Source organism: Argopecten irradians, chromosome 1 (assembly GCF_041381155.1).
Source record: "Argopecten irradians isolate NY chromosome 1, Ai_NY, whole genome shotgun sequence".
Taxonomy (NCBI): domain Eukaryota; kingdom Metazoa; phylum Mollusca; class Bivalvia; order Pectinida; family Pectinidae; genus Argopecten; species Argopecten irradians.
The window spans coordinates 70,667,942-70,687,739 of NC_091134.1; the positions used below are offsets into that span (position 1 = coordinate 70,667,942).

The 19,798-nt window shown below is 38.8% G+C and overlaps 1 protein-coding gene across 1 annotated transcript in view; it reads right to left on the bottom strand.

Annotated features, from left to right (window-relative positions):
• LOC138307207 (coiled-coil alpha-helical rod protein 1-like) overlaps window positions 1–19,798 on the bottom strand; it is an 81,468-nt gene that overhangs the window by 35,847 nt on the left and 25,823 nt on the right. The window contains 3 exon segments of the mRNA XM_069247845.1: window positions 3,591–3,778; window positions 9,344–9,592; window positions 10,916–10,958. Coding sequence (XP_069103946.1) covers window positions 3,591–3,778; window positions 9,344–9,592; window positions 10,916–10,958 — 480 coding nt within the window.

A 19,798-nucleotide genomic window follows, 5' to 3' on the forward strand; every position in this document is an offset into this window, starting at 1 on the left:
TTGGATGAAATAGAATGGTTCCTGATCTTCCTGATGAGAAACATCAAGTGCTACATCAGTCCTAATAACTACACAAAAACAGATATCTGTAAACAACAAGTGCTACATCAGTCCCAATAACTACACAAAAACAGATACCTGTAAACAACAAGTGCTACATCAGTCCCAATAACTACACAAAAACAGATACCTGTAAACAACAAGTGCTACATCAGTCCCAATAACTACACAAAAACAGATACCTGTAAACAACAAGTGCTACATCAGTCCCAATAACTACACAAAAACAGATACCTGTAAACAACAAGTGCTACATCAGTCCCAATAACTACACAAAAACAGATACCTGTAAACAACAAGTGCTACATCAGTCCCAATAACTACATAAAAACAGATACCTGTAAACAACAAGTACTACATCAGTCCCAATAACTACACAAAAACAGATACCTGTAAACAACAAGTGCTACATCAGTCCCAATAACTACACAAAAACAGATATCTGTAAACAACAAGTGCTACATCAGTCCCAATAACTACACAAAAACAGATACCTGTAAACAACAAGTACTACATCAGTCCCAATAACTACACAAAAACAGATACCTGTAAACAACAAGTGCTACATCAGTCCCAATAACTACACAAAAACAGATACCTGTAAACAACAAGTGCTACATCAGTCCCAATAACTACATAAAAACAGATACCTGTAAACAACAAGTGCTACATCAGTCCCAATAACTACATAAAAACAGATACCTGTAAACAACAAGTACTACATCAGTCCCAATAACTACACAAAAACAGATACCTGTAAACAACAAGTGCTACATCAGTCCCAATAACTACACAAAAACAGATACCTGTAAACAACAAGTGCTACATCAGTCCCAATAACTACACAAAAACAGATACCTGTAAACAACAAGTGCTACATCAGTCCCAATAACTACACAAAAACAGATACCTGTAAACAACAAGTGCTACATCAGTCCCAATAACTACACAAAAACAGATACCTGTAAACAACAAAGTGCTACATCAGTCCCAATAACTACACAAAAACAGATACCTGTAAACAACAAGTGCTACATCAGTCCCAATAACTACACAAAAACAGATACCTGTAAACAACAAGTGCTACATCAGTCCCAATAACTACACAAAAACAGATACCTGTAAACAACAAGTGCTACATCAGTCCCAATAACTACACAAAAACAGATACCTGTAAACAACAAGTGCTACATCAGTCCCAATAACTACACAAAAACAGATACCTGTAAACAACAAGTGCTACATCAGTCCCAATAACTACACAAAAACAGATACCTGTAAACAACAAGTGCTACATCAGTCCCAATAACTTACACAAAAACAGATACCTGTAAACAACAAGTGCTACATCAGTCCCAATAACTACACAAAAACAGATACCTGTAAAACAACAAGTGCTACATCAGTCCCAATAACTACAAAAAAACAGATACCTGTAAACAACAAGTGCTACATCAGTCCCAATAACTACACAAAAACAGATACCTGTAAACAACAAGTGCTACATCAGTCCCAATAACTACCCAAAAACAGATACCTGTAAACAACAAGTGCTACATCAGTCCCAATAACTACAAAAAAACAAATACCTGTAAACAACAAGTGCTACATCAGTCCCATTAACTACACAAAAACAGATACCTGTAAACAACAAGTGCTACATCAGTCCCAATAACTACACAAAAAACAGATACCTGTAAACAACAAGTGCTACATCAGTCCCAATAACTACACAAAAACAGATACCTGTAAACAACAAGTGCTACATCAGTCCCAATAACTACACAAAAACAGATACCTGTAAACAACAAGTGCTACATCAGTCCCAATAACTACACAAAAACAGATACCTGTAAACAACAAGTGCTACATCAGTCCCAATAACTACACAAAAACAGATACCTGTAAACAACAAGTGCTACATCAGTCCCAATAACTACACAAAAACAGATACCTGTAAACAACAAGTGCTACATCAGTCCCAATAACTACACAAAAACAGATACCTGTAAACAACAAGTGCTACATCAGTCCCAATAACTACACAAAAACAGATACCTGTAAACAACAAGTGCTACATCAGTCCCAATAACTACACAAAAACAGATACCTGTAAACAACAAGTGCTACATCAGTCCCAATAACTACACAAAAACAGATACCTGTAAACAACAAACGCTACATCAGTCCCAATAACTACACAAAAACAGATACCTGTAAACAACAAGTGCTACATCAGTCCCAATAACTACACAAAAACAGATACCTGTAAACAACAAGTGCTACATCAGTCCCAATAACTACACAAAAAACAGATACCTGTAAACAACAAGTGCTACATCAGTCCCAATAACTACACAAAAACAGATACCTGTAAACAACAAGTGCTACATCAGTCCCAATAACTACACAAAAACAGATACCTGTAAACAACAAGTGCTACATCAGTCCCAATAACTACACAAAAACAGATACCTGTAAACAACAAGTGCTACATCAGTCCCAATAACTACACAAAAACAGATACCTGTAAACAACAAGTGCTACATCAGTCCCAATAACTACACAAAAACAGATACCTGTAAACAACAAGTGCTACATCAGTCCCAATAACTACACAAAAACAGATACCTGTAAACAACAAGTGCTACATCAGTCCCAATAACTACACAAAAACAGATACCTGTAAACAACAAGTGCTACATCAGTCCCAATAACTACACAAAAACAGATATCTGTAAACAACAAGTGCTACATCAGTCCCAATAACTACACAAAAACAGATACCTGTAAACAACAAGTGCTACATCAGTCCCAATAACTACACAAAAACAGATACCTGTAAACAACAAGTCCTACATCAGTCCCTAAAACAATCACAATACACAAAACAGATACCTGTAAACAACAAGTGCTACATCAGTCCCAATAACTACACAAAAACAGATACCTGTAAACAACAAGTGCTACATCAGTCCCAATAACTACACAAAAACAGATATCTGTAAACAACAAGTGCTACATCAGTCCCAATAACTACACAAAAACAGATATCTGTAAACAACAAGTGCTACATCAGTCCCAATAACTACACAAAAACAGATACCTGTAAACAACAAGTGCTACATCAGTCCCAATAACTACACAAAAACAGATACCTGTAAACAACAAGTGCTACATCAGTCCCAATAACTACACAAAAACAGATACCTGTAAACAACAAGTGCTACTTCAGTCCCAATAACTACACAAAAACAGATACCTGTAAACAACAAGTGCTACATCAGTCCCAATAACTACACAAAAACAGATACCTGTAAACAACAAGTGCTACATCAGTCCCAATAACTACACAAAAACAATTACCTGTAAACAACAAGTGCTACTTCAGTCCCAATAACTACACAAAAACAGATACCTGTAAACAACAAGTACTACATCAGTCCCAATAACTACACAAAAACAGATACCTGTAAACAACAAGTGCTACATCAGTCCCAACAACTAAACAAAAACATAAAAATACTTACCTTAATTCTTTCTCCAGGGTGAGTTTGGTGACAGATAAGTTTTCTTCGCTAGCCTTCAGCTGAGCCTCAAGGTCAGACACTCGTGATGATGACCGCTTGACCAGACTGCTAAGTTCCTCCTTTAGTTTAACTACCACATTGTTTAACTCTTCTCTCTCCATGTCATGTTCCTGACTCAGCCGGCTCACCTGTAACAGTGATATAACAGGCTCACTAACTAAGGTGTAACAGTGACATAACAGGCTCACTAACTAAGGTGTAACAGTGATATAACAGACTAACTAACTAAGGTGTAACAGTGATATAACAGGCTCACTAAACTAAGGTGTAACAGTGATATAACAGGCTCACTAACTAAGGTGTAACAGTGATATAACAGGCTCACTAACTAAGGTGAACATATCCTAACAAGTGTAACAGTGATATAACAGCTCACTAACTAAATGTGTAACAGTGATATAACAGGCTCACTAACTAAGGTGTAACAGTGATATAACAGGCTCACTAACTAAGGTGTGCTCACTACTAAGGTGTAACAGTGATATAACAGGCTCACTAACTAAGGTGTAACAGTGATATAACAGGCTCACTAACTAAGGTGTAACAGTGATATAACAGGCTCACTAACTAAGGTGTAACAGTGATATAACAGGCTCACTAACTAAGGTGTAACAGTGATATAACAGGCTCACTAACTAAGGTGTAACAGTGATATAACAGGCTCACTAACTAAGGTGTAACAGTGATATAACAGGCTCACTAACTAAGGTGTAACAGTGATATAACAGGCTCACTAACTAAGGTGTAACAGTGATATAACAGGCTCACTAACTAAGGTGTAACAGTGATATAACAGGCTCACTAACAAGGTGTAACAGTGATGATAACAGGCTCACTAACTAAGGTGTAACAGTGATATAACAGGCTCACTAACTAAGGTGTAACAGTGATATAACAGGCTCACTAACTAAGGTGTAACAGTGATATAACAGGCTCACTAACTAAGGTGTAACAGTGATATAACAGGCTCACTAACTAAGGTGTAACAGTGATATAACAGGCTCACTAACTAAGGTGTAACAGTGATATAACAGGCTCACTAACTAAGGTGTAACAGTGATATAACAGGCTCACTAACTAAGGTGTAACAGTGATATAACAGGCTCACTAACTAAGGTGTAACAGTGATATAACAGGCTCACTAACTAAGGTGTAACAGTGATACAACAGGCTCACTAACTAAGGTGTAACAGTGATATAACAGGCTCACTAACTAAGGTGTAACAGTGATATATAACAGGCTCACTAACTAAGGTGTAACAGTGATATAACAGGCTCACTAACTAAGGTGTAACAGTGATATAACAGGCTCACTAACTAAGGTGTAACAGTGATATAACAGGCTCACTAACTAAGGTGTAACAGTGATATAACAGGCTCACTAACTAAGGTGTAACAGTGATATAACAGGCTCACTAACTAAGGTGTAACAGTGATATAACAGGCTCACTAACTAAGGTGTAACAGTGATATAACAGGCTCACTAACTAAGGTGTAACAGTGATATAACAGGCCTCACTAAAAAGGTGTAACAGTGATATAACAGGCTCACTAACTAAGGTGTAACAGTGATATAACAGGCTCACTAACTAAGGTGTAACAGTGATATAACAGGCTCACTAACTAAGGTGTAACAGTGATATAACAGGCTCACTAACTAAGTGTGTAACAGTGAATATAACAGGCTCACTAACTAAGGTGTAACAGTGATATAACAGGCTCACTAACTAAGGTGTAACAGTGATATAACAGGCTCACTAACTAAGGTGTAACAGTGATATAACAGGCTCACTAACTAAGGTGTAACAGTGATATAACAGGCTCACTAACAAAGGTGTAACAGTGATATAACAGGCTCACTAACTAAGGTGTAACAGTGATATAACAGGCTCACTAACTAAGGTGTAACAGTGATATAACAGGCTCACTAACTAAGGTGTAACAGTGATATAACAGGCTCACTAACTAAGGTGTAACAGTGATATAACAGGCTCACTAACTAAGGTGTAACAGTGATATAACAGGCTCACTAACTAAGGTGTAACAGTGATATAACAGGCTCACTAACTAAGGTGTAACAGTGATATAACAGGCTCACTAACTAAGGTGTAACAGTGATATAACAGGCTCACTAACTAAGGTGTAACAGTGATATATAACAGGCTCACTAACTAAGGTGTAACAGTGATATAACAGGCTCACTAACTAAGGTGTAACAGTGTATATAACAGGCTCACTAACTAAGGTGTAACAGTGATATAACAGGCTCACTAACTAAGGTGTAACAGTGATATAACAGGCTCACTAACTAAGGTGTAACAGTGATATAACAGGCTCACTAACAAAGGTGTAACAGTGATATAACAGGCTCACTAACTAAGGTGTAACAGTGATATAACAGGCTCACTAACTAAGGTGTAACAGTGATATAACAGGCTCACTAACTAAGGTGTAACAGTGATATAACAGGCTCACTAACTAAGGTGTAACAGTGATATAACAGGCTCACTAACTAAGGTGTAACAGTGATATAACAGGCTCACTAACTAAGGTGTAACAGTGATATAACAGGCTCACTAACTATAATGTAACAGTGACATAACAGGCTCACTAACAAAGGTGTAACAGTGATATAACAGGCTCACTAACTAAGGTGTAACAGTGATATAACAGGCTCACTAACTAAGGTGTAACAGTGATATAACAGGCTCACTAACTAAATGTAACAGTGATATAACAGGCTCACTAACTAAGGTGTAACAGTGATATAACAGGCTCACTAACAAAGGTGTAACAGTGATATAACAGGCTCACTAACTAAGGTGTAACAGTGATATAACAGGCTCACTAACTAAGGTGTAACAGTGATATAACAGGCTCACTAACTAAGGTGTAACAGTGATATAACAGGCTCACTAACTAAGGTGTAACAGTGATATAACAGGCTCACTAACTAAGTGTAACAGTGATATAACTAAGGCTCACTAACAAAAGGTGTAACAGTGATATAACAGGCTCACTAACTAATGTGTAACAGTGATATAACAGGCTCAACTAACAGTGATATAAACAGCTCCTACAAGGTGTAACAGTGATATAACAGGCTCACTAACTAAGGTGTAACAGTGATATACCAGGCTAATTAACTAAGGTGTAATAGTGATATAACAGGCTCACTAACTATAATGTAACAGTGATCTAACAGGCTCACTAACTAAGGTGTAACAGTGATATAACAGGCTCACTAACTAAGGTGTAACAGTGATATAACAGGCTCACTAACTAAGGTGTAACAGTGATATAACAGGCTCACTAACTAAGTGTGTAACAGTGATATAACATGTTCACTAACAGTGTAACAGTGATATAACAGGCTCACTAACAAAGGTGTAACAGTGATATAACAGGCTCACTAACTAAGGTGTAACAGTGATATAACAGGCTCACTAACTAAGGTGTAACAGTGATATAACAGGCTCACTAACTAATGTGTAACAGTGATATAACAGGCTCACTAACTAAGGTGTAACAGTGATATAACAGGCTCACTAACTAAGGTGTAACAGTGATATAACAGGCTCACTAACTAAGGTGTAACAGTGATATAACAGGCTCACTAACTAAGGTGTAACAGTGATATAACAGGCTCACTAACTAAGGTGTAACAGTGATATAACAGGCTCATTAACTAAGGTGTAACAGTGATATAACAGGCTCACTAACTAAGGTGTAACAGTGATATAACAGCTCACTAACAAGTGTGTAACAGTGATATAACAGGCTCACTAACTAAGGTGTAACAGTGATATAACAGGCTCACTAACTAAGGTGTAACAGTGATATAACAGGCTCACTAACTAAGGTGTAACAGTGATATAACAGGCTCACTAACAAAGGTGTAACAGTGATATAACAGGCTCACTAACTAAGGTGTAACAGTGATATAACAGGCTCACTAACTAAGGTGTAACAGTGATATAACAGGCTCACTAACTAAGGTGTAACAGTGATATAACAGGCTCACTAACTAAGGTGTAACAGTGATATAACAGGCTCACTAACAAATGTGTAACAGTGATATAACAGGCTCACTAACTAAGGTGTAACAGTGATATAACAGGCTCACTAACTAAGGTGTAACAGTGATATAACAGGCTCACTAACTAAGGTGTAACAGTGATATAACAGGCTCACTAACTAAGGTGTAACAGTGATATAACAGGCTCACTAACTAAGGTGTAACAGTGATATAACAGGCTCACTAACTAAGGTGTAACAGTGATATAACAGGCTCACTAACTAAGGTGTAACAGTGATATAACAGGCTCACTAACTAAGGTGTAACAGTGATATAACAGCTCACTAACTAAGGTGTAACAGTGATATAACAGGCTCACTAACTAAGGTGTAACAGTGATATAACAGCTCACTAACTAAGGTGTAACAGTGATATAACAGGCTCACTAACTAAGGTGTAACAGTGATATAACAGGCTCACTAACTAAGGTGTAACAGTGATTATAACAGGCTCACTAACTAAGGTGTAACAGTGATATAACAGGCTCACTAACTAAGGTGTAACAGTGATATAACAGGCTCACTAACTAAGGTGTAACAGTGATATAACAGGCTCACTAACTAAGGTGTAACAGTGATATAACAGGCTCACTAACTAAGGTGTAACAGTGATATAACAGGCTCACTAACTAAGGTGTAACAGTGATATAACAGGCTCACTAACTAAGGTGTAACAGTGATATAACAGGCTCACTAACTAAGGTGTAACAGTGATATAACAGGCTAACTAACTAAGGTGTAACAGTGATATAACAGGCTCACTAACTAAGGTGTAACAGTGATATAACAGGCTCACTAACTAAGGTGTAACAGTGATATAACAGGCTCACTAACTAAGGTGTAACAGTGATATAACAGGCTCACTAACTAAGGTGTAACAGTGATATAACAGGCTCACTAACTAAGGTGTAACAGTGATATAACAGACTCACTAACTAAGGTGTAACAGTGATATAACAGACTCACTAACTAAGGTGTAACAGTGATATAACAGGCTCACTAACTAAGGTGTAACAGTGATATAACAGACTCACTAACTAAGGTGTAACAGTGATATAACAGACTCACTAACTAAGGTGTAACAGTGATATAACAGACTCACTAACTGAAGATGTAACAATGATATAACAGGCTGACTAACTAAGGTGTAACAGTGATATAACAGCTCACTAACTAAGGTGTAACAGTGATATAACAGGCTCACAAACTAAGGTGTAACAGTGATATAACAGACTCACTAACTAAGGTGTAACAGTGATATAACAGACTCACTAACTAAGGTGTAACAGTGATATAACAGGCTCATTAACTAAGTTTTTGGTTTATTTATTTTTACGTCCTATTAACAGCCAGGGTCATGTAAGGACGTGCCAGGTTTGTTGGTGGAGGAAAGCCGGAGTACCCGGAGAAAAACCACCGGCTAGCGGTCAGTACCTGGCAACTGCCCCACATGGGATTCGAACCCGCATCCAAGAGGTGGAGGGCTTGTGGTAATATGTCAAACGCAACTAGTGATTATATATAGTTTATTTTAGATACCCTTAGCTTAGCACATATCACAATGCCCTACACCTTTGGTACACCTGTCTGACCTAAAACAAATAAAGGCTGATTACCTCTGTGATATATTTGTCTTCTTGACCTTTCACCTCAGTTTCCAGGGAAGCAACTTGCTGTATATACTTTTTCTCTGTCATGGCATGGTCTCGTTCTAGTTTGGCAACCTCTTCACGATGCATGACTTTGACCTGTTGCAGGTCCTTCTTAAGGTCACCAATCTCTGTAGCTTGTTTCATCAGTAATTCGTCAATGTACCGTCGATCTACGTCAGGTATGTGTTTGTGCTCCTCTGTCACTCGAATATCCTAAAGTCAAAATATTATAAAATAAGGAATGTCTTTTAGGCATACATACCCCTGCTGACCTAAAACAAAGCAGAACGGGACAGGATGGGTCAGGATGGGACAGCACCTGATGGTTGGGGCATGGAGGACAGGATAAGATAAAAACTAGGACTGTCTGTTAGACATAAATAGCCAGGGTAACATATAACAAAGCAAGACAGGACAGTATGGAACAGGACGAGACAGCATGGAGAAGCATGGGATTGGACAGCACAGGACAGGATGGGATGGGACAGAGGACAGGATGGGACAGCACAGGAGAGGATGGGACAGCACAGGGCAAAATGGGACAGCACAGAACAGGATGGGACAGCACAGGGCAAAATGGGACAGAGGAGAGGACAGGATGGGACAGAGGACAGGATAGGATGGTACAGCACAGGACAGGATGGGACAGAGGACAGGACAAGATGGGACAGAGGACAGGGTGGGACGCCACAGGACAGGCTTGGACAGCACAGGACAGGATGGGACAGCACAGGAAGGATGGGACAGCACAGGACAGGATGGGACAGCACAGGACAGGATGGGACAGCACAGGACAGGATGGGACAGCACAGGACATAATGGGACAGCACAGGACAGGATGGGACAGAACAGGACATAATGGGACAGCACAGGACAGGGTGGGACAGCACAGGACAGGATGGGAGAGCACAGGACAGGATGGGACAGCACAGGACAGAATGGGACAGCACAGGACAGGGTGGGACAGCACAGGACAGGATGGGAGAGCACAGGACAGGATGGGAGAGCACAGGACAGGATGGGAGAGCACAGGACAGGATGGGACAGCACAGGACAGGATGGAATGGGACAGAGGACAGGATGCCTCCACTAACAGAAAACAAAGGAGGGGGCAGGGTGGGGCAGGGTGGGGCAGGGTGGGGCAGGGTGGGGCAGGGTTGGACAGGGCGGAAAGGACGGGGCAGGACTAACACCATACATCATTTAATGTCAGGGTGTTCAAAATGAGTTTCTAAAGTTGATGCTGCAAGATTTTTACTAAAAACATAATTAGATGATATCATTGATTATATTTCCAACTATGAATCACAAAGAAGATTTGAGTATTGATTAATCATTTATACATTTGTAGATCCCTTTATCCATTAGTGACATGGTTTTGTCAATGCAGGTGATTTACCAGTATTCTGCTGAATATCTCCGAACTCCTTTTATAAATGTATATACATGTATATACAACCTAAGTATTTCGTCTCATATGTGGCATATATATATATTATCTGTATTATATATCATGGCCCGAGACAAACTGCATACCTGGACAGGAGCTGGCATGATGATTGGTACTTTGGGGGCTTCTCTGAAATAAAAACAAAAGTTTTCTATTTTCATTATAAATTGAAATTTTTAGTTTTGTCATCAATACGGTCAGGCAGTGAAATATTCATAAAAAGTATTACATCAGATGGAGCGCTCAGATAAAAACAACATCTGTCATATGACAGGTATACCAGCTGTGTCCTTCATACAAAACACATATGTGGCTAGGTCTAATGTCAACTTGACCTACATGCATGGTACAGGATTATTCAACTTGATCTACATGTACGGCACGTGATTATTCAGCTATTGTATATTATAACATTATAAACAGATGTAATTCTCAATGTTATTGGCATCATTTCTACATATAGATTTATTTCCACATACAGTAAAACATGTCTATAACCAACACATTTACAATGAATGGTTATAACATGGTCATTTTCATTCCTTGTCAAAGTTCCTATAAGATGTTTGTAATGTGTGTATAACAAACTACATAATGAAGTCGTCATAATCATGTTTTACTGTATGGTCCCCAGAGGTTTGTTATAACCGTGATTTACTGTATGGTCCCCATAGGTTTGTTATAACTATGTTTTATTGTATGGTCCCCAGAGGTTTGTTATAACCGTGATTTACTGTATAGACCCCAGGGGTTTGTTATAACCGTGATTTACTGTATGGTCCCCAGAGGTTTGTTATAACTATGTTTTACTGTATGGTCCCCAGAGGTTTGTTATAACCGTGTGTTACTGTATGGTCCCCAGAGGTTTGTTATAACCGTGTTTTACTGTATGGTCCCCAGGGGTTTGTTATAACTATGTTTTACTGTATGGTCCCCAGGGGTTTGTTATAACCGTGTTTTACTGTATGGTCCCTAGGGGTTTGTTATAACCATGTTTTACTGTATGGTCCCCATAGGTTTGTTATAACCGTGTTTTACTGTATGGTCCCTAGGGGTTTGTTATAACCGTGTTTTACTGTATGGTCCCTAGGGGTTTGTTATAACCGTGATTTACTGTATGGTCCCCAGAGGTTTGTTATAACCGTGTTTTACTGTATGGTCCCTAGGGGTTTGTTATAACCGTGATTTACTGTATGGTCCCCAGAGGTTTGTTATAACCGTGTTTTACTGTATGGTCCACCGAGGTTTGTTATAACAGTGTTTTACTGTATGGTCCCCAGAGTTTTGTTATAACTGTGTTTTACTGTACCCCAGGGGTTTGTTATAACCATGATTTACTGTATTGTCCCCAGGGGTTTGTTATAACCATGTTTTACTGTATGGTCCCCAGGGGTTTGTTATAACCGTGTTTTACTGTATGGTCCACCGAGGTTTGTTATAACCGTGTTTTACTGTATGGTCCCCAGGGGTTTGTTATAACCATGATTTACTATATGGTCCCCAGGGGTTTGTTATAACCATGTTTTACTGTATGGTCCCTAGAGATTTGTTATAACTGTATGGTCCCCATGGGTTTGTTATAACCGTGATTTCCTGTATGGTCCCCAGGGGTTTGTTATAACTGTGATTTACTGTATGGTCCCATGGGTTTGTTATGACCTTGTTTAACGGTATGGTCCCCAGAGGTTTGTTATAACCATGTCTTACTATATGGTCCCCAGAGGTTTGTTATAACCATGTTTTACTGTATGGTCCCTAGAGGTTTGTTATAACCATGTTTTACTGTATGGTCCCCAGGGGTTTGTTATAACAGTTTTTACTGTATGGTCCCCAGAGGTTCGTTATAACCATGTTTTACTGTATGGTCCCCAGAGGTTTGTTATAACCATGTTTTACTGTATGGTCCCCAGAGGTTTGTTATAACAGTGTTTTACTGTATGGTCCCCAGAGGTTTGTTATAACCATGTTTTACTGTATGGTCCCCAGAGGTTTGTTATAACAGTGTTTTACTGTATGGTCCCCAGAGGTTTGTTACAACCATGTTTTACTGTATGGTCCCCAGAGGTTTGTTATAACTGTGTTTTACTGTATGGTCCCCAGAGGTTTGTTATAACCATGTTTTACTGTATGGTCCCCAGAGGTTTGTTATAACAGTGTTTTACTGTATGGTCCCCAGAGGTTCGTTATAACAGTGTTTTACTGTATGGTCCCCAGAGGTTCGTTATAACAGTGTTTTACTGTATGGTCCCCAGAGGTTCGTTATAACCGTGCTTTACTGTAAATGAATTATTAACATCATATCATATAAAATGACATGTATGGTTGTTCATCCAAGTGAAGATTCTATACATACAACATACACATTGATTACACTTATCTATATATATTGTACTCCTAAGTTTTATTCCTTTTTGTAACTACTGCAGTATGGTAACGTTGAGGTCTAATATCAGGCCTCTACAGGCCTCTTAGTTATAGACAAAATGTTGTTAAAGATTTTGAATGAAAGTCAATGCCATTCATTTGAACAAACTTGGTAGTTCTTCATCCTAGCAATTAGCATGCTTCAGTTTTCAGGTCTCTGCATGATGGGCTACTGTTTCAGAATAAGGTGTTTAAAGGGAAAAGATAAGGATCATGAGACTGATGAAGCACATGACATACTTGTTAATGAGCTAATGATGGATAGTGAAATTTGTAAGACAGAGCCTTGAGCCCTATCCTTAAAGGCCTGACTCACTGTTGATATTGATAACCCTAAAGGCCTGACTCACTGTTGATATTGATAACCCTAAAGGCCTGACTCACTGTTGATATTGATAACCCTAAAGGCCTGACTCACTGTTGATATTGATAACCCTAAAGGCCTGACTCACTGTTGATTGTTAATATTGATATATAACCTTAAAGGCCTGACTCACTGTTGATATTGATAACCTTAAAGGCCTGACTCACTGTTGATATTGATAACCCTAAAGGCCTGACTCACTGTTGATATTGATAACCCTAAAGGCCTGACTCACTGTTGATATTGATAACCTTAAAGGCCTGACTCACTGTTGATATTGATAACCTTAAAGGCCTGACTCACTGTTGATATTGATAACCTTAAAGGCCTGACTCACTGTTGATATTGATAACCCTAAAGGCCTGATTCACTGTTGATATTGATAACCTTAAAGGCCTGACTCACTGTTGATATTGATAACCTAAAGGCCTGACTCACTGTTGATATTGATAACCTTAAAGGCCTGACTCACTGTTGATATTGATAACCCTAAAGGCCTGACTCACTGTTGATATTGATAACCTTAAAGGCCTGACTCACTGTTGATATTGATAATTGAAGGCCTGACTCACTGTTGATATTGATAACCTAAAGGCCTGACTCACTGTTGATATTGATAACCCTAAAGGCCTGACTCACTGTTGATATTGATAACCTTAAAGGCCTGACTCACTGTTGATATTGATAACCTTAAAGGCCTGACTCACTGTTGATATTGATAACCTTAAAGGCCTGACTCACTGTTGATATTGATAACCTTAAAGGCCTGACTCACTGTTGATATTGATAACCCTAAAGGCCTGACTCACTGTTGATATTGATATCCTTAAAGGCCTGACTCACTGTTGATATTGATAACCTTAAAGGCCTGACTCACTGTTGATATTGATAACCCTAAAGGCCTGACTCACTGTTGATATTGATAACCTTAAAGGCCTGACTCACTGTTGATATTGATAACCTTAAAGGCCTGACTCACTGTTGATATTGATAACCCTAAAGGCCTGACTCACTGTTGATATTGATAACCTTAAAGGCCTGACTCACTGTTGATATTGATAACCTTAAAGGCCTGACTCACTGTTGATATTGATAACCTTAAAGGCCTGACTCACTGTTGATATTGATAACCTTAAAGGCCTGACTCACTGTTGATATTGATAACCTTAAAGGCCTGACTCACTGTTGATATTGATAACCCTAAAGGCCTGACTCACTGTTGATATTGATAACCCTAAAGGCCTGACTCACTGTTGATATTGATAACCTTAAAGGCCTGACTCACTGTTGATATTGATAACCTTAAAGGCCTGACTCACTGTTGATATTGATAACCTTAAAGGCCTGACTCACTGTTGATATTGATAACCTTAAAGGCCTGACTCACTGTTGATATTGATAACCTTAAAGGCCTGACTCACTGTTGATATTGATAACCTTAAAGGCCTGACTCACTGTTGATATTGATAACCTTAAAGGCCTGACTCACTGTTGATATTGATAACCTTAAAGGCCTGACTCACTGTTGATATTGATAACCCTAAAGGCCTGACTCACTGTTGATATTGATATCCTTAAAGGCCTGACTCACTGTTGATATTGATAACCCTAAAGGCCTGACTCACTGTTGATATTGATAACCCTAAAGGCCTGACTCACTGTTGATATTGATAACCTTAAAGGCCTGACTCACTGTTGATATTGATAACCTTAAAGGCCTGACTCACTGTTGATATTGATAACCCTAAAGGCCTGACTCACTGTTGATATTGATAACCTAAAGGCCTGACTCACTGTTGATATTGATAACCCTAAAGGCCTGACTCACTGTTGATATTGATAACCCTAAAGGCCTGACTCACTGTTGATATTGATAACCTTAAAGGCCTGACTCACTGTTGATATTGATAACCCTAAAGGCCTGACTCACTGTTGATATTGATAACCTTAAAGGCCTGACTCACTGTTGATATTGATAACCTTAAAGGCCTGACTCACTGTTGATATTGATAACCCTAAAGGCCTGACTCACTGTTGATATTGATAACCTTAAAGGCCTGACTCACTGTTGATATTGATAACCCTAAAGGCCTGACTCACTGTTGATATTGATAACCCTAAAGGCCTGACTCACTGTTGATATTAGCCTGATAACCCTAAAGGCCTGACTCACTGTTGATATTGATAACCTTAAAGGCCTGACTCACTGTTGATATTGATAACCCTAAAGGCCTGACTCACTGTTGATATTGATAACCCTAAAGGCCTGACTCACTGTTGATATTGATAACCTTAAAGGCCTGACTCACTGTTGATATTGATAACCTTAAAGGCCTGACTCACTGTTGATATTGATAACCCTAAAGGCCTGACTCACTGTTGATATTGATAACCTTAAAGGCCTGACTCACTGTTGATATTGATAACCTTAAAGGCCTGACTCACTGTTGATATTGATAACCCTAAAGGCCTGACTCACTGTTGATATTGATAACCCTAAAGGCCTGACTCACTGTTGATATTGATAACCCTAAAGGCCTGACTCACTGTTGATATTGATAACCCTAAAGGCCTGACTCACTGTTGATATTGATAACCCTAAAGGCCTGACTCACTGTTGATATTGATAACCCTAAAGGCCTGACTCACTGTTGATATTGATAACCTAAAGGCCTGACTCACTGTTGATATTGATAACCCTAAAGGCCTGACTCACTGTTGATATTGATAACCCTAAAGGCCTGACTCACTGTTGATATTGATAACCTTAAAGGCCTGACTCACTGTTGATATTGATAACCTAAAGGCCTGACTCACTGTTGATATTGATAACCCTAAAGGCCTGACTCACTGTTGATATTGATAACCTAAAGGCCTGACTCACTGTTGATATTGATAACCTTAAAGGCCTGACTCACTGTTGATATTGATAACCCTAAAGGCCTGACTCACTGTTGATATTGATAACCTTAAAGGCCTGACTCACTGTTGATATTGATAACCTTAAAGGCCTGACTCACTGTTGATATTGATAACCTTAAAGGCCTGACTCACTGTTGATATTGATAACCTTAAAGGCCTGACTCACTGTTGATATTGATAACCCTAAAGGCCTGACTCACTGTTGATATTGATAACCTTAAAGGCCTGACTCACTGTTGATATTGATAACCTTAAAGGCCTGACTCACTGTTGATATTGATAACCTTAAAGGCCTGACTCACTGTTGATATTGATAACCTTAAAGGCCTGACTCACTGTTGATATTGATAACCCTAAAGGCCTGACTCACTGTTGATATTGATAACCTTAAAGGCCTGACTCACTGTTGATATTGATAACCTTAAAGGCCTGACTCACTGTTGATATTGATAACCCTAAAGGCCTGACTCACTGTTGATATTGATAACCTTAAAGGCCTGACTCACTGTTGATATTGATAACCCTAAAGGCCTGACTCACTGTTGATATTGATAACCCTAAAGGCCCGACTCACTGTTGATATTGATAACCTTAAAGGCCTGACTCACTGTTGATATTGATAACCCTAAAGGCCTGACTCACTGTTGATATTGATAACCTTAAAGGCCTGACTCACTGTTGATATTGATAACCCTAAAGGCCTGACTCACTGTTGATATTGATAACCTTAAAGGCCTGACTCACTGTTGATATTGATAACCCTAAAGGCCTGACTCACTGTTGATATTGATAACCCTAAAGGCCTGACTCACTGTTGATATTGATAACCCTAAAGGCCTGACTCACTGTTGATATTGATAACCCTAAAGGCCTGACTCACTGTTGATATTGATAACCCTAAAGGCCTGACTCACTGTTGATATTGATAACCTTAAAGGCCTGACTCACTGTTGATATTGATAACCCTAAAGGCCTGACTCACTGTTGATATTGATAACCCTAAAGGCCTGACTCACTGTTGATATTGATATAACCTTAAAGGCCTGACTCACTGTTGATATTGATAACCCTAAAGGCCTGACTCACTGTTGATATTGATAACCCTAAAGGCCTGACTCACTGTTGATATTGATAACCCTAAAGGCCTGACTCACTGTTGATATTGATAACCTTAAAGGCCTGACTCACTGTTGATATTGATAACCTTAAAGGCCTGACTCACTGTTGATATTGATAACCTTAAAGGCCTGACTCACCTAAAGGCCTGACTCACTGTTGATATTGATAACCCTAAAGGCCTGACTCACTGTTGATATTGATAACCTTAAAGGCCTGACTCACTGTTGTTGATATTGATAACCTTAAAGGCCTGACTCACTGTTGATATTGATAACCCTAAAGGCCTGACTCACTGTTGATATTGATAACCCTAAAGGCCTGACTCACTGTTGATATTGATAACCTTAAAGGCCTGACTCACTGTTGATATTGATAACCTTAAAGGCCTGACTCACTGTTGATATTGATAACCCTAAAGGCCTGACTCACTGTTGATATTGATAACCTTAAAGGCCTGACTCACTGTTGATATTGATAACCTTAAAGGCCTGACTCACTGTTGATATTGATAACCCTAAAGGCCTGACTCACTGTTGATATTGATAACCTTAAAGGCCTGACTCACTGTTGATATTGATAACCCTAAAGGCCTGACTGACCTCACTGTTGATGATATTGATAACCTTAAAGGCCTGACTCACTGTTGATATTGATAACCCTAAAGGCCTGACTCACTGTTGATATTGATAACCTTAAAGGCCTGACTCACTGTTGATATTGATAACCTTAAAGGCCTGACTCACTGTTGATATTGATAACCCTAAAGGCCTGACTCACTGTTGATATTGATAACCCTAAAGGCCTGACTCACTGTTGATATTGATAACCTTAAAGGCCTGACTCACTGTTGATATTGATAACCCTAAAGGCCTGACTCACTGTTGATATTGATAACCTTAAAGGCCTGACTCACTGTTGATATTGATAACCTTAAAGGCCTGACTCACTGTTGATATTGATAACCTTAAAGGCCTGACTCACTGTTGATATTGATAACCCTAAAGGCCTGACTCACTGTTGATATTGATAACCTTAAAGGCCTGACTCACTGTTGATATTGATAACCTTAAAGGCCTGACTCACTGTTGATATTGATATCCTTAAAGGCCTGACTCACTGTTGATATTGATAACCTTAAAGGCCTGACTCACTGTTGATATTGATAACCCTTAAAGGCCTGACTCACTGTTGATATTGATAACCTTAAAGGCCTGACTCACTGTTGATATTGATAACCTTAAAGGCCTGACTCACTGTTGATATTGATAACCCTAAAGGCCTGACTCACTGTTGATATTGATAACCTTAAAGGCCTGACTCACTGTTGATATTGATAACCTTAAAGGCCTGACTCACTGTTGATATTGATAACCTTAAAGGCCTGACTCACTGTTGATATTGATAACCTTAAAGGCCTGACTCACTGTTGATATTGATAACCTTAAAGGCCTGACTCACTGTTGATATTGATAACCTTAAAGGCCTGACTCACTGTTGATATTGATAACCCTAAAGGCCTGACTCACTGACTGACTCACTGTTGATATTGATAACCCTAAAGGCCTGACTCACTGTTGATATTGATAACCTTAAAGGCCTGACTCACTGTTGATATTGATAACCTTAAAGGCCTGACTCACTGTTGATAAGACTGACAGCTGACCAACAGAATCCTATACAGCCAGTATAGTTTTCAGGGAAGAGTACATTCCATTCTGACAAAGGATTTTTTTTAAAGTTTAATAGTTTTATTCATAATATTTTTTTCCTTTAAATGATATATTTTCTTTTACTAAGCTATCTATAAGAACCATCCACAAGGAAAATGTAGTCTTTATACACAGGTCACATTATGCTATAAATAGTCACTTAGAACCTCAAAAAGTGGTCTTAATAAGCAGGGGGTCTTTGTAAAGAGGTGGTCACTAAGACAGGTTTTACTGTGATTAACAATCAAGCAGTGCAACAATGTCATGTATTCACACTGTTTCATGAGTTTTCATACATCCCACAGGCCATGTACATATATACAAATATGTGTGTTTGGTACATAAATCATCACTCAACCTAAAATGCTACAACATTTATCTATAAAACACAAAGCAGATACACGTACCGCACGCATAAGCAGAGACCATTT